The sequence below is a fragment of the Drosophila obscura genome, unplaced genomic scaffold (assembly GCF_018151105.1).
Source record: "Drosophila obscura isolate BZ-5 IFL unplaced genomic scaffold, ASM1815110v1 contig_4, whole genome shotgun sequence".
Taxonomy (NCBI): Eukaryota; Metazoa; Arthropoda; class Insecta; order Diptera; family Drosophilidae; genus Drosophila; species Drosophila obscura.
Genome location: NW_024542828.1, coordinates 11,837,775 through 11,858,899, shown reverse-complemented (window position 1 = coordinate 11,858,899; position 21,125 = coordinate 11,837,775). Strand labels below are relative to the sequence as shown.

Here is a 21,125-nt window from a genome sequence, read left to right as displayed (position 1 = left end):
TCAACACCCAGCAAAAATGCAAACTCAGCACACGCCAAAAGACAGGAGACAAGGGGCTTACGCAATAAGTACCTAAAATAATATTAAATAAATAAATATTCCTAACAATATATGTGTGGCCCAGGGTTTTCGCACTGATGTGGATTAAAGCCAAAGACGACGTTAGTTTTATAATAGTGGTAGTTGTTGTAACTTTATTTAATATTATGGGAATTGGCTTATGATTATGTGTATTTAATATGTCGTGTGTGTAACTTAATGTGTAGTGTGTGTGTGTAGTTCGCGAAACTCTGGCACCGACTGACTCTGACTCTCGCTTGCTTAACCATACAAACCTCCTGCTCTAATTGATCTCTCTCCTTTGCTCAAAAAGGGCGTTGCTCAATACTGGCGGCCACTTCGAGTCGCTCTCTGCACTGCCGGCCCTATCCCGATTCCTACATTCGGCCCTCCTGACGCTGGATTCGCCCTGAATTCCTTCATGTACTCTGCCACACTCGAAGTCTTACAAGGTCCTTCTCCATCCCCGACCTTCTCTACGTCATACCTTCCATGCTTATGGACTTTCACCACTTTGTATGGTCTTAAATACTTTCCTTTCAATTTTAGCCCCACCCCGTACTGTGTACGCTTAATCGCTACTAAATCATTAACCTGGTACTCTTTTTCTACCTTTCTTTTCTTAGTGAATGCTAATCGATTCTCCTCCTGCAAAACTTTTATGTTCCTTCTAGCCTCTCTTCGTATCTGCTCACGCTCTTCATCCAATTCGTCAACTAATGATTGATTCACCAGCTCTTTTAGCTCCGAAATATCCGAACATCGCATATCAACACCTGTCAAAATCTTAAACGGTGTGATTTTTGTACTTCTCGGCTCAATATTGTTGATTACCTAGCCTATTTAACACGCTTAAACCTGGACTATCTCCACTTATCTTTGACAACATACAAAACGACGGTGCATTTGCTCCACCTGCCCGTTACCTCGTGGCACACCTGTAGTAATCATCAAATGTTGTATATTCTGCCCTGAACAGTACTCTCTAAACGCATTCGCCGTGAAAGCGGCTCCTCTATCTGATACAATTCTAAAAAAAGGAAATTTTTAGATTATAAAAAAAAATTTTAAAATCTTCTCCCCCGGGTGGGGGAAAAGAAAAAAAAAAAAAAAAAAACCAAAAAAAAAAAAAAAAAAAAAAAAAAAGGGTTTTTTGTTTTTTCTGTTTGGGTGGAAAGAACAAAAGGGGGAGGGAAAAAAAGGGAAGGGGCCCTGTCCCCCTTGTGTGGGGGTGACCTCCCCCCCTTTCTTCCCTTTTTTTAACAAAAAAAAAAAAAAATTTTTTTTTCCCCCCAAAAAAAAAAAAATTTTTTTTTTTGAGAAAAAGTGGTTTTTTATTGGAATCTAATTTATCAACTGACTAAAGCTAGTGTACAAAATCTTAACGTAACCTATTATTCGACGCGGCGGAATGTTGGCAGCGGCAGAACGGTTAGCAGCGGCAGTGGGGTTTCGGGAGAACCGACTCTGTGCAGACGCATTGTCAGCATTGTCGCTGTGTCAACGATGGGGTGGGGCGATGATGATCCGAAATGAGCGGTTCTTGAGAAGTTCACCTCTCGGCGCATGTTCGGGCAGGAAATGGAATTTTACTTTTTGATATTTTTCTTGCGCAATGTTATTGCAAGTAGAAGGGCAACAAACTATTGTGCAAGATTTCTTTTGATTTATGATTTGTGTGTCGTTGAACTCTTTTGGAGTTAACTCTTCCCCTCTTATTTCATTTGTCCTCAAATGAATTTTAAAAGTATGGTATGTTATTGAATTCATAGTTTTGTTTAGGGTTTATTGTTGTTGTTTTGGTGTCAGTGTCAATTTTAATATCTGGGGTTTCTGGAGGAATGTTAAGTATAACATTTTGTGGTTTTCGACAGATATGTGATATTATGATCAGCACTATTGCGATCGTAAACAGTGTTATGATGGTCATACTGTTTATTGAGGAATGAGTTTGTAGGAAGTTGAGATGTTTTGTATTATTAATGTGTAGTTCTTCCAGTGATTGTAGTTTTTCTCCTGCGATGGACTTAATTGTACCATCGGATTTCCCGGTTGGATAAGAGTTTTTTGTAGGTTTGAAAATGTGTTTTCATTAATGTTTATTGTTTCATTCCAGTACTTCAGTAAATATGTTCCATTTAAATTTTGAGAACCCTCTTGCCATTTGACCGTTCCTTTAAAGTTGTTTAAGATAATAAGATCCGAGCTTATTTCTTCTAAAGGTTCCATATGATCTGCATTACTATAGTTACATGTGGAGTCTTTCCCTATCATGAGCTTACTTATACAACTCTCGTGATTTAGGTTAACTGTTTTAAATTTGTTACAAATTTTTATGTTGTTATAGTTTTTACAGGGGTTTTTAATTCCATAAGTATAAAGTTCATTCATGAATATTTCTTGAAAAGGGAGATTTACAATGGTGTTATTTCGTATAACGGGTCGAATAATAATATTTTTATAAGTTTCTTTGTCTAATTTAGGGATCTTAATTATATAAAGTAGTGTATTTTTATTGTATAAAATTGAAACATCTGCGAATTCGAGCATTTCTTCTATTGAGTTTAATGGGGTGAGAATTTCTTTAAAGTTTTCTTTTATTAAATTTATTTCGTTTTCATTAAGCAGAAATGTGTTTATTATATTTAATCTTGCCCATTGAGTTGCATATTTGATGTTGATTAATTCTTCTTTTATAAGACGGGTCTGTATTTGAAAGTTAATGGCTATTTCATTGCTGAATGAATTGTCCTTTTTTATTGTGTTCAAAAGTCTATTGCTTATTTCTGTAATTTTATTTATTCTTTCTTCAAATTGTGTATTTATTATAATTTGTTTGTTCTGATTTGAGATTATATCATTAAGATTGTCTTGGATCATATTTAAATCTTCGTGATCGGGACTTCCAGCGATATATTTCCAAGCTGTGCCAATCATGTCTATAGATCTACTAAATCGTGTGGGTGTAATAGTATCTAATATAGTGTAAGTTTGATTTATTTCGTGGGACAATGTGTTGTAAAACTCATTCTCTTGAAGATCTCTTTCGATATACCATAAAGTTTGATCCAGTGTTTTTTTTATTGTTTCTAGATCTATGATATGGATTAATTTTGTGTGTTCTTGTGTTAGTTTCCCAATACCCATGTGAATTGTTAAAATATGGCTATTAGTGTAATTTGTTAATTCTATTGCTCCAGCTACCAATTGTAGGAAGAATAGTGATGGGATGAATCTGGAACAGAATGAGGAATGAGGAAAAAAAATAAAAAGATGTTTTTTTTTCGGGTATTTGCCGATTCGTGGTGCTATAATCGGATGGAATCCCGCATTCGGAAAACTTTGTTGGGAAAGGTATAATTATTTAATATAAATTATATGACGGACATGGACTTGGACTTATGAATATCGGAATATTAGCAATTTTTTATATTACTTTTGTGTACGATTTTCCCTGACATTGTTTTTATGGTTGTATTGTTGTCTTCCTTTACTATTTCTTTTTTAAATCTTGGAGACAACTTAGAGCCTAACCTTGTATTTATTTTTACCCAAATTTCTTGACCTGGTGAATATATTTTTATTGTTTTTTTGTTTTTGTTGTGGTTTTTTAAATCGGAGATTTGTTTTGTCTTAAGTTTATCAATATTACTCTGTCTGCTTATATCGTATTGTTCAGGGTTGGTTGTTACGTTTCTGCCAAAGAATACCTCCAATGGTCTTTTATTGGTTACTGAGTGTATAGAAAAGTTATATTCGTAAATAGCTCTATCTAGTAGTTCTCGGAATGTGTTATAGATTCCCTTGGTTTTCAAACAACGCATTATTTCTGAGAGCGTTGAATGGAATCTTTCTACTTGTCCATTCACTGAACTTTTGTATGGAGGTGCTGTGAAAATCTGAATTCCTAACTGGTCTTTCATCATAAACGTTATGGAAGATGAGTTTAATGATTTTTCATTATCAATGACAACACTCTTTGGTACACCAAAGTAAAACAAAATATCGTGTAAAACGGGTTTTATATCTTCAATGGATTTTGATTTGATAATTCTTCCCTGTGCTAATTTGGAAAATTTGTCTATTGCTGTCAAAACTAAGTTTTTCTCTGTGGAATAAATATCAATATGTAAGGTATGACCTGGATATTCCGGTATTGGTGTTTCTATGATTTTTGGATTTGTAGGATGTCTATCGTATTTCACTTCTTTACAAACTTGACATTGTTTTACTATACTGATGATTTTCTTTTTCATTTTTGGAAAATAAAATTTTTCTAGTAGTTGTTTTTGGTTCTCTAATGCATTTCTATGGGCTCTATTGTGAACATTTAATATTTCTTCTTCTTGTTGATTTTCGTTGCTAAGATCTTCTACCTTACTCTGTGTAAATCTAACTTTGTACTGAGAGAAATTTGATGGGTATATTCCTTGAATTTGACCCATAATAGATTCTGTCGTTTGAATTCCATTAATAACGGACAAATTAAGATGTTTTCTCAATATTGTTATTAGGTCATTTCCTGTGAAAGATTTTTGTGTAATTTCGTGTCGATGAAATGTTGGAAATGGTAGGCTAAATTTATAATTACTATTATTTCCTGGAAAGATAAAAATTTGGTTTTTAAAAGCATTTATTGGGATTTCAATACTGGGTATTAATTTTTCAGCAGAACTCTCACTACTATGTTGTGTAGTGACGGAATTTATTTCTTTAATCCTAGATAGGGAATCGGCAACAACGTTGGCTTTTCCTGGTTTGTAAATTAACTGATAATTATATTCTTCCAAGAATGTCTTCCATCGTTTAATTCTTGCATTACCGTTCCAATCGCTCATAGAATGGGTTAAAGGTTGATGATCAGTATAAATTTTCACTTTCGCTCCTCCATAGAGGTAATTCCTTAATGATTTTAGTGCCCATATTATTGCTAACATTTCTTTTTCGTTTGCTGCATAATTTTCTTCGGCTTTAGAAAGTGTTCGGGAAATGAATGATATTGGTTTATCATTCTGAGCAAGGACTGCTCCTAAGGCAAAGTTTGAGGCATCTGTCGTAAGTTGAAATTCGTTATTGAAATCGGGATATTGTAAGATAACTTCGGTTGAAATTAATGTATTTTTAAGTTTTTGGAATGACGCCATTGCTTCTTCGTTTAGGTGAATGATCTTTCTGCTTGAATTGGTTTTAGATACGCGACCATCTTCCCCTCTTAGTAGTGAGGTCAGTGGTTTTGCTAACAAGGCATAATCTTTGATGAATCTTCTATAATAGCCCGACAAACCTAGGAAGGATCTAAGGTCCTTTAGTGATTTCGGACAAGGATACTTAGCAATTGCTTCTACTTTTAAAGGGTTTGTCTCTATTCCTTTATCGGAAATTATGAAACCTAAGAACTCTACTTTATTCTTGAAAAATTCGCATTTATCGAGTTGGCATTTAATATTGGCTTGTTCAAGGGTATCAAATATAGTTCTGAGATTGTTAGTATGTGTTTCTTCATCTTTTCCAAAAATAATTATGTCGTCAATATAAATGTAACATATTTCCCCGATGTGTGGTCGTAGGATATCATCAAGTGCTCTTTGGAATATTGCTGGGGCATTCTTTAAGCCAAAAGGGAGACGGGTGAATTCATATTTGCCATTGTTAATGGAAAATGCTGTTTTTTCTATGTCGCTTTCTTTTAAAAGAATCTGATGGAATCCACTTTTAAGATCTAATACCGAAAAGAACTTATTGTTTCCTAGTTGGGCTAATACCTCATTTATGTTAGGAATTGGATATTTATCTGCTACTGTTACTAAATTAAGTTTCCTGTAGTCAATGACCACTCTAAATTTCTTCTTTTTGGATGCGTCTAGTTTTTTTGGCACTAGCCAAACGGGTGAATTATATGGTGATCTAGAAGGTCTGATTATCCCATCCTCTAACAATTCTTTCATTTGTGTCTCTACTTCGACTTTAGATCCTATCGGTAATGGATAATATCGCGAATACACGGGAGTATCGGTGGTGGTGCGAATCTCGGCCTTTATATTAGTAGTATACGTGAGTTTTTTGTTTGGAATCGCGAATAAATTGGAATAAGTTCTGAAAAGCTTTTCTAATTTTAATTTTTGGGTAATCGTCAAATGTTCGGTTCTATCGAACATAATATTGACGGCTTCGAAATGTTTTTCTTTTATGGGAATGGTGTTTCCATTTTTTATTTTTATTATTTGTTTATTGGTATCAATGACTGCTTCTAATTCTCTTAGATAGTCATTTCCTAGTATGGCGTCAAATGATCTTAAAGTTGGTAAAAGGAAAAATTGTACATTAGTACCTGGTATATTAAAAAGATTGGCCATTTTGTAGTGAGTTATTCTAATACTACCACTAACGGTTACTGCATTAAATGGTTTTTCATTTAAGGTGGGATTGTTGACGTGTTTGGGTTGAATATAGCTTTTGTTTGAACCTGTATCTATTAATACATTTAGAATTTTCCCACTCCTCAGTTTACATTCGATGTAAGGCAATGAGGAGTTTTTTATACTAAAAAATGAAGATCACTATATTGTTCTGGATTTGCATTTACGTTATCGTCACCTGGTTCTTGCAAGTATTCTTCAAAACTCTGTTCGAAGTTGTTTTCATTCTCGTAGTCTGTTTTTAATTGTTCGTATTCCGCCATCGTAGCGTAATTTTCGGCGTCAGCTAAGGTGTTGGTTTCTTTTTCATTTGTTTGGACGTTGAACTGTCTCTGTTTCTCTTCTGCATAATTCTGCGTTGTTGGGGGGGGTCTTTTCCCTACTTCGAACTGCGGACGATTCATGTAATTTACATTCCTAGTGCGGATACTTGGATCTATGTCCATTGGTTCTGGTTTCGGTTGCGGCTTAGGTGCGATTGGGCGATTTGGAATGTAATTCTGAGGGACTTGTTGTCGAGAATAATTCTGCGCGAATTGTGGAGGTTGGTAATTGTAATTTTGACGTGGTGGAATTGGGGGCTTAAACTGATTATATTGATATTGATTGTATTGAGGTTGTTGTTTGTTATAATTGAAATTTGATCTTGGTGCTGGGATCGGTTTTTGATTTGATCCTCTAAATCCTGAAATTGGGGTTTTGTTATTAGCATGAACAGCGCGAAAATTTTGATTTTCTAGTTTAAGACACAGGTGTAGTGCCGATGGGAGGTCTACTGGTTCCCGCATTCCTAGAAGTCGAGGGAGATCTCCTCGTAGTCCTCTTATGAAAGTATCTAGTGCTTTATCTCGGTATAATTTTGTCATTAATTGTTCAGCTTCTCTTCCTAATTCCATGCAACCTATTTTGTTAAGAATCAGAGATAATTGTTTATAAACGACCTGATGAAATTCTTCTACTGATTGGTTTCCCTGAACTATTGTAGTCATCTGGTATTCTAGTGTACCCAGATCTCTTTTGTCACCATAGTGAAGGGTTAGGCACTTGGAAATCGCATTCCAATTGAGTGGAACATTATAGGATTCTAATGCCGTATCAGCGTTTCCAACAATTTTGTTACGAATGGAATGAATGATCCCAAAATGTTTTGGAGTTCCTTCTTGAGCGGCATACGTTGTTAGAATTCTATCTACTCCTTTTTTCCAGGAGCTAAATTCGGCTGGATTACCGGAAAATTCTCGAATACACTTTACTATATCTGGGATTCTATCTAAATCGTTCAAATTCCCTCCAAGAGCTGGATTAATAACTTGGTCAGCAACGCTGAGAAAGTCAGCGTTTGGATTGATTATATTTTTAATTAGTCCTGGTAACGACTGTTCTAGTATTGTAGTCACTAAGGTAGTTACCATCTGCGTAACTTCTTCTCTATTGTTATTTTGTCTATTTGGATCATGGGCCAGAACGGCTGGTCTGATTAAGTTGTCGGGGTTTGCCATTGTAAAATGTTTTAATATTATTTAATGAGATATGAATACTCGAAATTTGTTTCTTTCTTGTCTTATGTTTAAATTGTTCAGTTTTGTGTTTCTTTTCCTGTCTGGCAGAAGTTTTCCTAGAATTTTCGTATTCACTTTGTTTTCTTATCACCTTACTTACCTTAACATCGTTGAGATGTGGCTCCTCCAACGGGTGATCCGGAATTGGTCCTTTTTGGATGCTATAAACCTACTCAGGTTCCTGAGATTCACTCCTTGTTGTTGGCTTTCCTGAGTACGGAACTCTTTCAGGAATGGTAGTCCACCAATGGGCTATACCGGGCAATATAACGAAGTATTGTTGCGAGTTGAACCGGTATTTTGCGTTTCGAGACCGACGGCTGCAAGTTGTTGCAGTTTTCGCGAACGTACTAAACTTTTTGTTGTATTGTTCACTATTCAGGTCCCTCTCGGGCCAGTTAATTTTGTCCTTTCAACAAAAGGAAAAATTCTTTTTTTTGAGCAAAGTAGTTATTTATTCGAATCAAATTTATCAACTGACTTAAGCTAGTGTACAAAATCTTAACGTAACCTATTATTCGACGCGGCGGAATGTTGGCAGCGGCAGAACGGTTACCATTCATCCCTCAGAGACTGGACCGGCCGAGATACAAAAAGCAGCTGGTAACTCACGTTCGTCCGCTCCAACAGCAGCTCTTGCAGATAGCAGCAGCCCAACAGCAGCAACCGCTGCCAACTTTAATTCACTGCGAGCAGATTGCATTTGAGCAGCAGCGTCTACTAAATGAAGCCCGAGCCAAGGAGGCAGTTATCCAGCGAAAACGCCTTGAACAAGAGCGTCGCATAGCTCTCGGAATCCCACAGGAGAGACCTTCCATATGCTGGGTGAATCACGTTGCTCGGATGCTGAGAACTGGGGAAAGAACTCGGTTACAAATGGCAGAAACAATCCGTTTTGAGCCTGAATACATACAGAGGCTCATAATGACTCCGCTCGAGCCACATGAGCTCCCTCCGCCTACTCCTGAGCAGCTGCTAGAGGAGGGAATGAACACTCTGCAACAGCGACTGGAAAGGGAATTGGATGACGCGATGGACGCCGCATTTACTGCTGAAGAGAACCGAGCCCGCACTGATCAACAAGAAGAGGCTCCAGCTGGAAGTTTGGCGATCGTGCAGTCGGAGGCCAGGATCTGCAGAGTTTCTAAAAAGAGACGGAGAAAAATTAATAATGCTGATCAGGGTGGCAAAAACTCTGTTTTCCTTTATTCCACAGCTTCTGGTGCCATCCTGGAGCGTACAGAACGAGGTCGACCCACTCAAGTTCACTCGGCAGCTGGCCAAATTCAGGCAAATCATCTGGCTTGGGGCATGGAGCGGCCACATACAGCCGCCTCTACACGGACTGGACCAGAGCCATTGTCCAATGGCACGAGAGGGCCACTACAACGCCTGCAGTGGCCGGCTGTGGGCCTGCTGGTCACTGGCCTTTTGTTGATTCCAGGACGGCTGCAGCAGCCAGGCGACAGCACGAGGCAGCTGCCACGGACACCTCCAGACGAGCTTGGGATCCAAGGGCGCAGAGCTGGGCATCTGTGGTGGAGGGCAGCACACCGGAAAACACGCCCCCTAATAACAGAAAGCCTAAAGTTTAATTCAGCAGATAAATGATGTTTTTTAATACTTACAATCACAATTTGTGCAGCCGTTTTAAAATGTAAACAACAATTTGTAGCTTTATGTTAGCATCTTCTTCTTCTTTGTACCATGTGCCTGAAAATACTAGTCCCCTTTAAAAAAAATACTGAATAAGCTTTATCGATAAATTTGTTTAAAAAAATACTAAAATATCACAGTCTAGACTAGAAACTATGTTCCTGCCTGTAAAAAATCACGGCTTATTTTAAGAATATTTGTACATGCGACCGATTGTTTGCGAAAACAAATAAATGAAGCTGACGACCACCTATGGTGGCCAAACAGTCTTATTGTGATCGCGCCGACGACACACTCATCTAAAAAAGTCGCTTCTACTCCCAAGCAAAATAGCAAAAGTAGGATATCAAAGCTAGGTACCTACCGAGTAGGAGATGCCTGGCTGAAAGCAACTCCAATCTCAAAACCAGGGCCCTTATGCAGTAAAAGGAAGAATGTACTAGGTCTGAGTCTGTCTCGTCCCAAACGAATTCAACCTCCCGCTGCTGCCTTGATGACGGAGGCCGTTAAAGCAAATATTGGGCCGATAACTACAGCCAAAGCGGGAACAAATGTTCCGAAAACTATGACGACAGCAGCAGACGCTGCTAAACCAACTATCCATCCCTCAGAAGATATGGAAATGGATCCACCAGCACTGGATGACGTTGTGGACTTGACAATGGAGCCAGGTTTGGGTCAGCAGCTTCAACAAAAGCAGCAGCCTCCGCAAAACAGCTCACTCCCGCAAAAACAACATCATGCTACAGTACAGCAGATACGTCAGAGGCCGATCATAGATGCTAAAATACCTGCCATTTATTTACATGATATTACTAATATTCAACCACTTTTAGAATCTCTTAACAACACACCTGGAGATACAAATAAATTTACAACTACAAGTGTAAGGGGCAACAAAATAAAACTGGACTGCGCTGATATGGGAACTTACCATAGAGTTCTGGCCAAACTGGATGTAGACAAGAGGCAGATGCACACTCACCAGCTGCGCAGGGAGCGTGGCTACCGCATCATTCTGAGAAATCTACATCACTCTACTCCTTGCGAATGGATTCGCAAACATATTGGTGAGTTAGGTTTCTCCGTGCGCTATATAAATGTTATTAAGCATAGAAGCAACCGAAAACCACTCAACATGTTTGAAGTCGAGTTGGAGCCAACGTTGGATAATGCAAATGATAAGATCTTATCAGTTACAAATATGGGAAACCAGGAAATCGTGGTTGAACGTCAAATGAGACGCATCGACCCCGTTCAATGCCACAGATGCCAATGCTTTGGCCACAGTAAAAACTACTGTCGCCGACCCTTTGTCTGTCTGAAATGTGCCGGAGCACATCCATCGACTGACTGCAGTGGAGATAGGATTTCAAACCCAAGATGCGCAAACTGTGGGAAAGGACATGTTGCCAGCTACAGGGGCTGCGAGGAGTTCAAGCGAGCCCAGGCAAAACTCCAATCCTACCGAGCGCATATTGCAATTGGAAGTCAAAAGCGGACAAATTGGCAGCATCAGACGAGCAACAACTCAGGTCGATGGAACGCAACTAACAACAGCTTCAGATGGCAGCAACAACACCATAACCTGCCAAAATCACAGAAAAGTCCGCCGCAGGAGGCCAAAAACAACTCACAACCGGCGACAAGCAGACAAAACACTAACAGGGTCGCAAACGGCCAACTCTTCAGTAATCCTTTTAGAAGCAACGCAAAGCAGCCGCATGGCCAACATGGCGTTTCTTTCCAGGGGCAGCAAGAACAGCAGCAGCATCGAGGATCACAGAAGACAACGCCCACAAGCCCGCAGCGGCAACACAACAACTCCCAACAGCCAACCACCAGCCGGAACGCTAAATCTACTAATACGGCGCCGAACCGCCAACACTTGAGCAAACACATGCAGCAATCTGACGTAAAACAGGGAAACAGCGACAACATCAGCAGGCCACCTCTCACCCCCCGTGGACACCAACAACAACAACATCGAGAGCCACAGACGCCCAAGCAGCAACACCACCAGCAGCTTGGGGCCTCAAATGGGATTGACCAACTGATGCAAGTAGTAAGCCAAAATTTACTGGTTGTAAGTGAAATGGGCAAAAAAATGGACGCCCTTATTGATCTATTACATGCATTTATTACCTCAAATAAAAGACAAACTGTCTCCAACGTTAATGACCTTGCTAATGAATAATTACAGCCAAATATATAATCTCTTTAACTCTAATGCGGACAACAACACAGCCAGTCCATTAGCCGCCACCACTACAAATGTTAACGCAGATATAGTAGATCTCACTGATACTTCTCCAACAGGTGTCCATTATAACAACTCTTTTAAAATTGTTTATTGGAACGCCTGTGGCCTTAGGAACAAAATTTTGGAACTGGAGTTTTTCATGCAGCGACACAATATTGACATAATGATGGTTATAGAGACCCGTATAGCCAAAAATGTCAACACTAACACCACTATAGCTGACAGTCTTACTATAAATGGATACGTGAGATATGCTGCCTCACATCCCTCTGTCAGCAGAAGAGGGGGAGTAGCAATCTACGTAAAAGCTGACCTCAAGCACACTGCGCTAGAACCCATCGAAGAAGAATTCCTGCAATGTGCCCCAATAGCGCTAACTACCAGTAAAAATGAGGTAATTGCAATAGCTCCCATATACTGCCCGCCTGTTGCCACCTGGACGGCACAACACTTTAAAAAACTATTTATGCATTTGGGAAATCTTTGCTCAGGCTCTAAATTCATAGTAGCCGGGGACTTTAATGCTAAGCATCAATGGTGGGGTAACGTCAGATCATGCAAAAGGGGGAGGGTCCTAATGGAAGCCATCCATTCAAACAGCAGACTAAACGTACTGGCCACAGGGGGAGCTACACACTTCCCCTTTGACCCCAGAAAAAGGCCCTCCGCCATAGACTTTGCAGTTTATGCAGGCGTTAGCTGTGAGAGACTGCATACTCATTCAACGATTGACCTGAAATCAGACCATCTACCGATCTTTGTTAGACTGGCCATCAGTGGCACGACGGCAACGCTTGAAACTAATCGCAGGCTGCTACCCAACAAGGCTAATATCAGAAAGTTTCAGGAGTACTTACTGCAACGTATAAATTTAAATATCCAAATCAGATCAGGAGAAGACATAGAGGATGCGATCGACATCTTCTATCAAAACATATATAATGCAGCGGCGACTGCTACTACGATAACAACTTCGCGGTTTGCGCCAGGCACAGGAAGACTTCCAATCGATAGGAAAACTCAAAGACTCCTAAGAATAAAATGGAAGCTCAAGCGTGAGCACATGCGGATGCCTACACCAGAGTCGCGAAGGTTATGTAATGCAGCAAACTCGAAGCTTAAAAAGGCAATTCGTGAAATGAAAAATAGTCAAATGAATAAACTTTTTAAAGAAGTAGACGCTAATGATCGGTATAGGATGGACAAACTGTGGCGGTTAACAAACAAGTTCAAGAGACAGCCAGAACCAAACTGGCCTCTAAAAATGCCTAGCTGTAGTGGTGGTAGCTATAGGTGGACAAGAACTAGCGAGGAAAAAGCTGAGGCATTTGTTTCGCATTTGGAAGAAAGATTTGCACCAAAATTGGCCAACACTGAGGAATTTAGGAACGGGGTAGAAGAGGAGCGTAAAGAACTAGAACAGCTAAAGCGCTTAACAGCAACACCGGAGTGGCTCCAAAGGCAGCAATTTGGGGAAACTAGCGACGGAAATAAACCTCCTTTCAGGCCTATCTCACCAAATGAAGTCATGCTGGAAATAAGATCTCTGAAAAACAAAAAAGCCCCTGGGATGGATCGGGTTAATAACAAAGTTATAAAAGCCTTGCCACATAAAGCAATTATTTACCTGACATACATTTATAACTCAATACTCAGACACGGCCATTATCCCAAGCAATGGAAATGTGCTGCAATTACAATGATAAAGAAACCAGGCAAAAGCGCAAATGATGTTGGCTCATACCGACCAATTAGCCTCTTGGCTGGCTTCTCAAAGCTATTTGAAACGCTACTCATGAAACGGATGTTTGAATGCAGGGAATTTGAAAACGCCATTCCATCACACCAGTTTGGGTTTAGGAGACATCATAGCACTGAGCAGCAGCTGGCACGCGTCACGCAATACATTCTGGACTCCTATGAAAAACGATTATTCTGTTCTGCTGTTTTCATAGACGTAAGTGAAGCCTTCGACAGAGTCTGGCACAGTGGCCTTCTGCTCAAGCTAGCCAAGCTGCTGCCTTTTGCGTACTATCAGGTTTTGGAAAGCTATCTCACTGATAGATCATTTGTTGTAAATGGCCAAAACGGAGTACGGTCTAGATCCGGAAGAATCTGCGCTGGAGTTCCACAGGGGAGTGTCCTTGGCCCCGTGCTATACACTGTCTTTACGTCAGACATGCCACTGCCGCACCTAGCAGGACAAAATGATGGAAGAGAGTCAGATTTCTTTAAGGACATGCTGTTATCAACATACGCTGACGATACCATCATCCTGTGTGCCAGAAGCTTGGCCAATACAGCAGTCCGTACGAACGAGATCTATCTCAAAAGTTTCACCTCCTGGGCCTCTAAATGGGGCATCAACCTAAATAAAGACAAAACGATACATGTATTATACACAAGGAAATCAATGGGAAACGGAATTAGCGAACTGTCACCAAAAATGTATGATACTCATATCGTTAATAAGCGTAGTCACCGCTACTTAGGCCTGATAATGGACAGGAAGCTGGTCCTGCATGCACATGTATCCTGCCTGGTGAATAGAGTGAGGACAGCAGCCATAAAGTTAAATTGGATCATAGGCAGTCAGAGCCGGCTGTCAAAAGAATGCAAAATGGTTGTGTATAAGCAAATAATCGCCCCGATATGGCAATATGCCTTACCTGTTTGGGGAGCTTTGGTATGTGACTCTCAATTCCGCAGGATAGAAGGCACGCAAAACCGACTCGTGAGAAAGATTGCAATGGCCAGCAGATACATCAGAAGCCAGGACATCCGAGAGGCACACAACATCGACTCAGCGGAGGACATCTTTAACACGTCTAGCAGCAGGATGGCAACATCACTTTTTACTCATCCAAATCTGGAAGCAAGGAAGCTCATTATGTATCCATTCATCCCTCAGAGACTGGACCGGCCGAGATACAAAAAGCAGCTGGTAACTCACGTTCGTCCGCTCCAACAGCAGCTCTTGCAGATAGCAGCAGCCCAACAGCAGCAACCGCTGCCAACTTTAATTCACTGCGAGCAGATTGCATTTGAGCAGCAGCGTCTACTAAATGAAGCCCGAGCCAAGGAGGCAGTTATCCAGCGAAAACGCCTTGAACAAGAGCGTCGCATAGCTCTCGGAATCCCACAGGAGAGACCTTCCATATGCTGGGTGAATCACGTTGCTCGGATGCTGAGAACTGGGGAAAGAACTCGGTTACAAATGGCAGAAACAATCCGTTTTGAGCCTGAATACATACAGAGGCTCATAATGACTCCGCTCGAGCCACATGAGCTCCCTCCGCCTACTCCTGAGCAGCTGCTAGAGGAGGGAATGAACACTCTGCAACAGCGACTGGAAAGGGAATTGGATGACGCGATGGACGCCGCATTTACTGCTGAAGAGAACCGAGCCCGCACTGATCAACAAGAAGAGGCTCCAGCTGGAAGTTTGGCGATCGTGCAGTCGGAGGCCAGGATCTGCAGAGTTTCTAAAAAGAGACGGAGAAAAATTAATAATGCTGATCAGGGTGGCAAAAACTCTGTTTTCCTTTATTCCACAGCTTCTGGTGCCATCCTGGAGCGTACAGAACGAGGTCGACCCACTCAAGTTCACTCGGCAGCTGGCCAAATTCAGGCAAATCATCTGGCTTGGGGCATGGAGCGGCCACATACAGCCGCCTCTACACGGACTGGACCAGAGCCATTGTCCAATGGCACGAGAGGGCCACTACAACGCTTACAGTGGCCGGCTGTGGGCCTGCTGGTCACTGGCCTTTTGTTGATTCCAGGACGGCTGCAGCAGCCAGGCGATAGCACGAGGCAGCTGCCACGGACACCTCCATACGAGCTTGGGATCCAAGGGCGCAGAGCTGGGCATCTGTGGTGGAGGGCAGCACACCGGAAAACACGCCCCCTAATAACAGAAAGCCTAAAGTTTGATTCAGCAGATAAATGATGTTTTTTAATACTTACAATCACAATTTGTACAGCCGTTTTAAAATGTAAACAACAATTTGTAGCTTTATGTTAGCATCTTCTTCTTCTTTGTACACATGTGCCTGAAAATACTAGTCCCCGTTAAAAAAATACTGAATAAGCTTTATCGATAAATTTGTTTGAACAGCTGGCATCCTACAGGCCAATCAGTCTTCTCTCTGGGCTATCTAAGCTTCTCGAGCGCCTCCTACTGGGTCGATTGTTTGAGGTACGCAGCTTTGCTAGTTCTATTCCAAACCATCAGTTTGGTTTTCGTGAACAGCACTCAGCAGAACAGCAAATTGGCAGAGTCACCCAGTTCATCCTACAGGCACACGAGAAGAAAATGCACTGTTCAGCAGTTTATATGGACGTTCAGGAAGCTTTTGACAGAGTGTGGCACGAAGGTCTCCTCTGCAAACTGAAGAGATTAATCCCGGAAAGCCTTCACCGCATCCTCACCAGCTACCTAACCGGCAGATCCTTCAGGGTTGTTTGCAACGGCGTCACCTCTTCCACAATGAACATTGCAGCTGGAGTACCACAGGGCAGTGTTCTTGGACCTGTGCTGTACAATGTGTACACTAGCGACATACCAAAGCCACCCAGATACAGCTGCAATATGCTTGCTACATACGCTGACGATGCAGTCTACTTAGCGTCGGATTACAACATAAAAAGCTGCATCACCAACATGGAGAAGCTGCTATCTGATGCTGCCAAATGGGCTAAAAAATGGGGAATTACGATCAGTAACACAAAAACGGCTCATGTCTTACATACGCTCTCAACAACATCTACACTGCTGCAGCATCCATCTCCAAGGCTTTCCGAGCAACACCTGGCCAACAAAAATGTGTATCCGTATCTGGGAGTCCAACTAGACAGAGGTCTCAACTTCAATAAGCATATCCAAGCTGTAATTACAAAAACAATAGCTCGGATTAAGAAACTGGAATGGCTCATTGGAAGAAGGAGCAAATTATCCACTCGCGCCAAAACATTGCTGTACAGGCAGCTAGTAGCTCCGATATGGCAGTACGCTCTTCCTATCTGGGGCTCTCTTGCATCCAACACGCACATGAACAAGATCCAGGTTATTCAAAATAGAGCTATCCGAGCTATCGTCGATGCGCCTTGGTATGTCAGGAACAGCTTAATCCATGCAGATCTCCAGTTGCCTACAGTGGAAGAAACATATAATAATCTCACAAGAAACTATTATGAAAGGCTGCTCCAACATGACAACTACCTGGCAAGGAGACTTGTCATCAACCCCTGCATCCTGCAAAGACTCTCCAGACCACGATACAGCGAGGCGATTGCTAATCATCTGCCCAGGATGATGCGCTTACAGCCGGCCCAACAGACAGGCGAATATGCCTCAGCGAGCGATCTGCTGCAACGACCTACAGCAACAGCACGCCATCCAGACGACGTTGATGACCAGCTCCAGCAGGCCAACCTCCAAGAACTCCAGAATAGCGTCCTCCAGGCATTACACAACTCCAGGCGAAGTCATCCTTTCACCACCGGGAACAGCAGCAATGTCCCAGCGGCACCTGTAAGAGATAATTTTCCACAAGCTTATTCTCTTCCACAGACAACAAATGAAGTAAACTTATCTGAAGCTGAGCGACAGTAGATGGCAGCACGAAAAATCTCCAATCCGACAGCGTCCTCAAACTGCGCAGTCCAACAGTCTTATTGTCACAATTTCCACATACGAGACGCAGCCTGACGCCCTCGCAATAACCTCCGCGAAGCAACTGGATCCTAGGACCTGAAAGAAAAAGAAAATTACTCACATACCTGAAGCCCAGCGACGGGAATGTCAACAGCACGCAACTCCAACAAGAACTCCAAACAGCGGCACAAGCATCGGCACTCTTTCGACAATTATGTTGTCCAAAGTTGTGCGATGCAAGCAAACTGCAGCAGCTGGATGGAGCCCACCACTGCCGCACAGCTGTATTTAGGCAGCAAGGCTATATTTAAGCATCGAGTCCACTGAAATGAAAAGATTATTATTATTAATTAATGTAAACAAAAGAACATCTCACTGCAATGGAGACGCAGAATGTTCGATAACTTTTTTCGATACTATCGTATATTAGTATTATCACTCTTGTATATAATTACCTATGTCCCACTGATCCGTAGTAAGCAACTTTGTAAGCTGTAACGTTAATTAATTTATAAGATGTGCTGTATAAAGTACAAATAAATAGAACGTCAGGTGTTGGTATCCTTACTCTCTACTCCAGCCCTGTTGGAGTATTTGAGTTTAGTGTCATACCATTCTGACGCCATACTAGGTTCCGATCTGGAGCTAGAAAGAAGCACATGCCCAGCGCAGGGGGGAGGTGCACCTTTCCAGCTTCGTGTACCTGTCGGCGACGAACAGTCGTGCCACCCATATCACCGAGCTGACCTACGATGTTCTCATCAATCAGAATGAAAATCAGATGTCCGCTGTCGCGAGCTGGAGCGCACTATCCTGGGACCAAGGGGACGTGGAGGCGTTAAACGATAGCTACCAGCTGCTGAACGAGACGGTCGTTGGCATTGAGACGGTCAGGCCAAGCCGAAAAGAGGCCACGACAAAGCAGCTGGGGCCCTCGGAGTCCTCCGCTGCTAAAAAGGAGCACAGGAAGAGATTTCTGAAAAGGAAGATGGAGAATTTGAGATTGATGAACGAACGGATGCAGGCCAAAATACGGGCCATTATCAATCCGGGGGACCGCACTGAAGGAGGGGGCCCGCCAACGGCACCAACGTCATGCGACAGCCTCACATCCATCAGTCCCTCCATGCAGCCTTGCTACTGTGTCAACTGCAGGCGCAAGCGCAAGCAGAACCGGCAGACCGTCAGCCAGGTCGGATTCCGGAACGTTGAGCACGTTTCGAGAGTAACGCCTCTGAGTGGGCAAGGCTCCAGTTACAATTCAGTCTGCGGTCCACTACGGGCCCAGACATTATGCAATGCCAATGCGTCTAACGCTGGATTCAAAATTGGCAAAAAAAAAAGCCCCATTTCCGACAATTGATAAATAAGCCCCATTCCCCATGGAATATATGGAGGGATATGGCCAGCACACAAATCAACAGCAACAGCAGTAACAGATATTGACAGGTATTGGCCTTTCTGGTGAGAGTCTTTTGGGCTCGGAGTCTATCTCCGGGCCATGACCTGCCCCAAGGTGATTTGCTTAACACAATGGAAGGGTGTGTAGGGCGGCCGTACAGACGTTAGTTGTTGTTTTTTGGCTTTCCCTGCCAGTCACGACCGTCACAATTTTCTTGTCACTGTCAACCGAAAAAAGCTCGGCGCCGCGGCACACGCAACAAAACGAAGCATTAACAGCAGTGCTCGTGCCCCGCGTAGTGGCAGCAGCAGCAGGCAGTTGAAACGGAAAATAAACAAAGCAGTGGCGCGACACAGACAACAACAAAAACAGCAGCAGCTCCCGATTGTCGCGCTGATAAGAGGGCAGACAATTTGAGGAAAAAAATCAAGCCGAATGTCAAATGATCTTCCGAAGATAAATTATATTCTTATGTACATATGTATATGTATGTATGCAAGATATTATTTAATTGACTGTTTATTTAATTTATGAATTCGCAGTAGACTGGCAAACTATAAGAATAATTAGCTTAGACGACACGGCTCAATCTCTACTGATAATCTTAATGTAACGGCGGACTGCTTCGATTCTCCTTTTACAATGCTGTTCTGCTTGTCTACTGTTGTTCTGCTGCTCAGCCTTTTCTTCTTCGCCTCTAAATATTCTACAGATGTAGATATGTACATGTATATTTATTGGTAGATCTATGGCAAGTCTTCGCAGAAGTCGGGAAATATTTAAGCCCCATTTGAATCGCAATTAGCCCAATGCGATTACCATTTGGTGTTTTGGCGGTGTCTAAAAGTGCCTACATTCATTTTTATATCAATCCCGAATACCCATTCTAGGTGCTGCTCTTTTTCTTCAGATGTTATCAAAAAGCCAAAAGTCTCTTTCAGTATGGTATAAATTGTAGTTTGTTCGCAAAAACAGCAACTTAACGAAGACAGGCAGCGGTGTCAAACGATTAATAGTTGAGCCATCGATAGCTTCGAATGATTTGAAAAAAACAATCGATACTATCATGATAGTATCGGGCTAACAAAAATTATTAATTATTAATTTTTTTTTTTTTGTTATTTACTGGTTACTGGTTCTCGGTTTCTGAGTATACTCGACAAAACAAATCAAGTTATTTTTCCAAATATTAAGACACATTTCAAATTGACCGCCAAACTCAATTTAGCGCACCAAAAATACTGACATTTTTCGCTCTCAATTCGTGGAGAGTTTGCAAAACTCGCTCTCAATTCGTGGAGAGTTTTCAAAATTTGCTCTCAATTCGTGGAGAATGCTCTCTTTTCAGTGGAGAATAGAGTGTTTTTGTGGAGACTTTCCCCTCATTTTCGTGGTGTGGCAGCATGCTGCTGAAATTTTTCCCATACAAAATCAAATGTATCTTACGGGAACGCGTATGATATAAAGATTCATTGTTGCGTCATTCCATACGCGTTCCCGCGTTCCATACATTTGATTTGTATGGGAAAAATTTCAGCAACATGGGGAAATGAAGTAGCAGCATTGTTGTGCAACTTTGGCACGGAATGAGAAACAAGTCTGAATACCTTGGGAAAATGGATATTATGGACTTGAGATATTGTTTGTAATTTCAGGCTCCAATTAATGCAGAAACTACTCAGTCTCTGTTCTAAAGATTTTAACAAAGTTTTGCAGCTCACGACTACCAATAATAGGTATCAGAACCGGGATAAATGTATTTATAACACACAAACATGTGCATTAATATGTAAAAAACATGTCAGTCTAGGATAAAATCATAAATAATGTTTCAATGAAGCTTGGAACAAAACATTTAACACCAATTAAAAGAAATAAGGTATAAAAAAGTACATACGCATAGAAGATACTTGGGTGACCAGCAACACTGACGTAACATTTAGTCAACATTTAAGTTTTATGCTTTGGCCGTTTTTGTTTAAACCTTAATATGTAAACAATCCAATGAAAAAGAGTTCTAAAAACTAACCAATCCTAAACAAAATTTATGTATCTACCGGATAAAATTATTTGTTTACGGCTGAGAGGGCCAACTATCTAGTAATATTAA

The 21,125-nt window shown here is 41.4% G+C and overlaps 1 protein-coding gene and 1 long non-coding RNA gene across 2 annotated transcripts; one reads left to right on the top strand and one right to left on the bottom strand.

Moving 5' to 3' along the window:
- The first annotated feature begins 10,307 nt into the window (after positions 1-10,307).
- LOC121404751 (putative mediator of RNA polymerase II transcription subunit 26) lies at positions 10,308-14,504 on the top strand. The gene is made up of 5 exons (XM_041594978.1): positions 10,308-10,452; positions 10,528-10,761; positions 11,095-11,777; positions 13,804-14,346; positions 14,433-14,504. The coding sequence occupies exons 1-5, from the start codon at positions 10,308-10,310 to the stop codon at positions 14,502-14,504; spliced, it is 1,677 nt and encodes a 558-aa protein (XP_041450912.1).
- Positions 14,505-14,609: 105 nt separating this feature from the next.
- Positions 14,610-16,033, bottom strand: LOC121404790. The gene is made up of 4 exons (XR_005968219.1): positions 15,924-16,033; positions 15,209-15,864; positions 14,908-15,148; positions 14,610-14,823 (listed from the first exon to the last, which is right to left on the bottom strand). It is a non-coding gene; the product is annotated as an uncharacterized LOC121404790 (long non-coding RNA).
- Between the last annotated feature and the right edge of the window lie 5,092 nt (positions 16,034-21,125).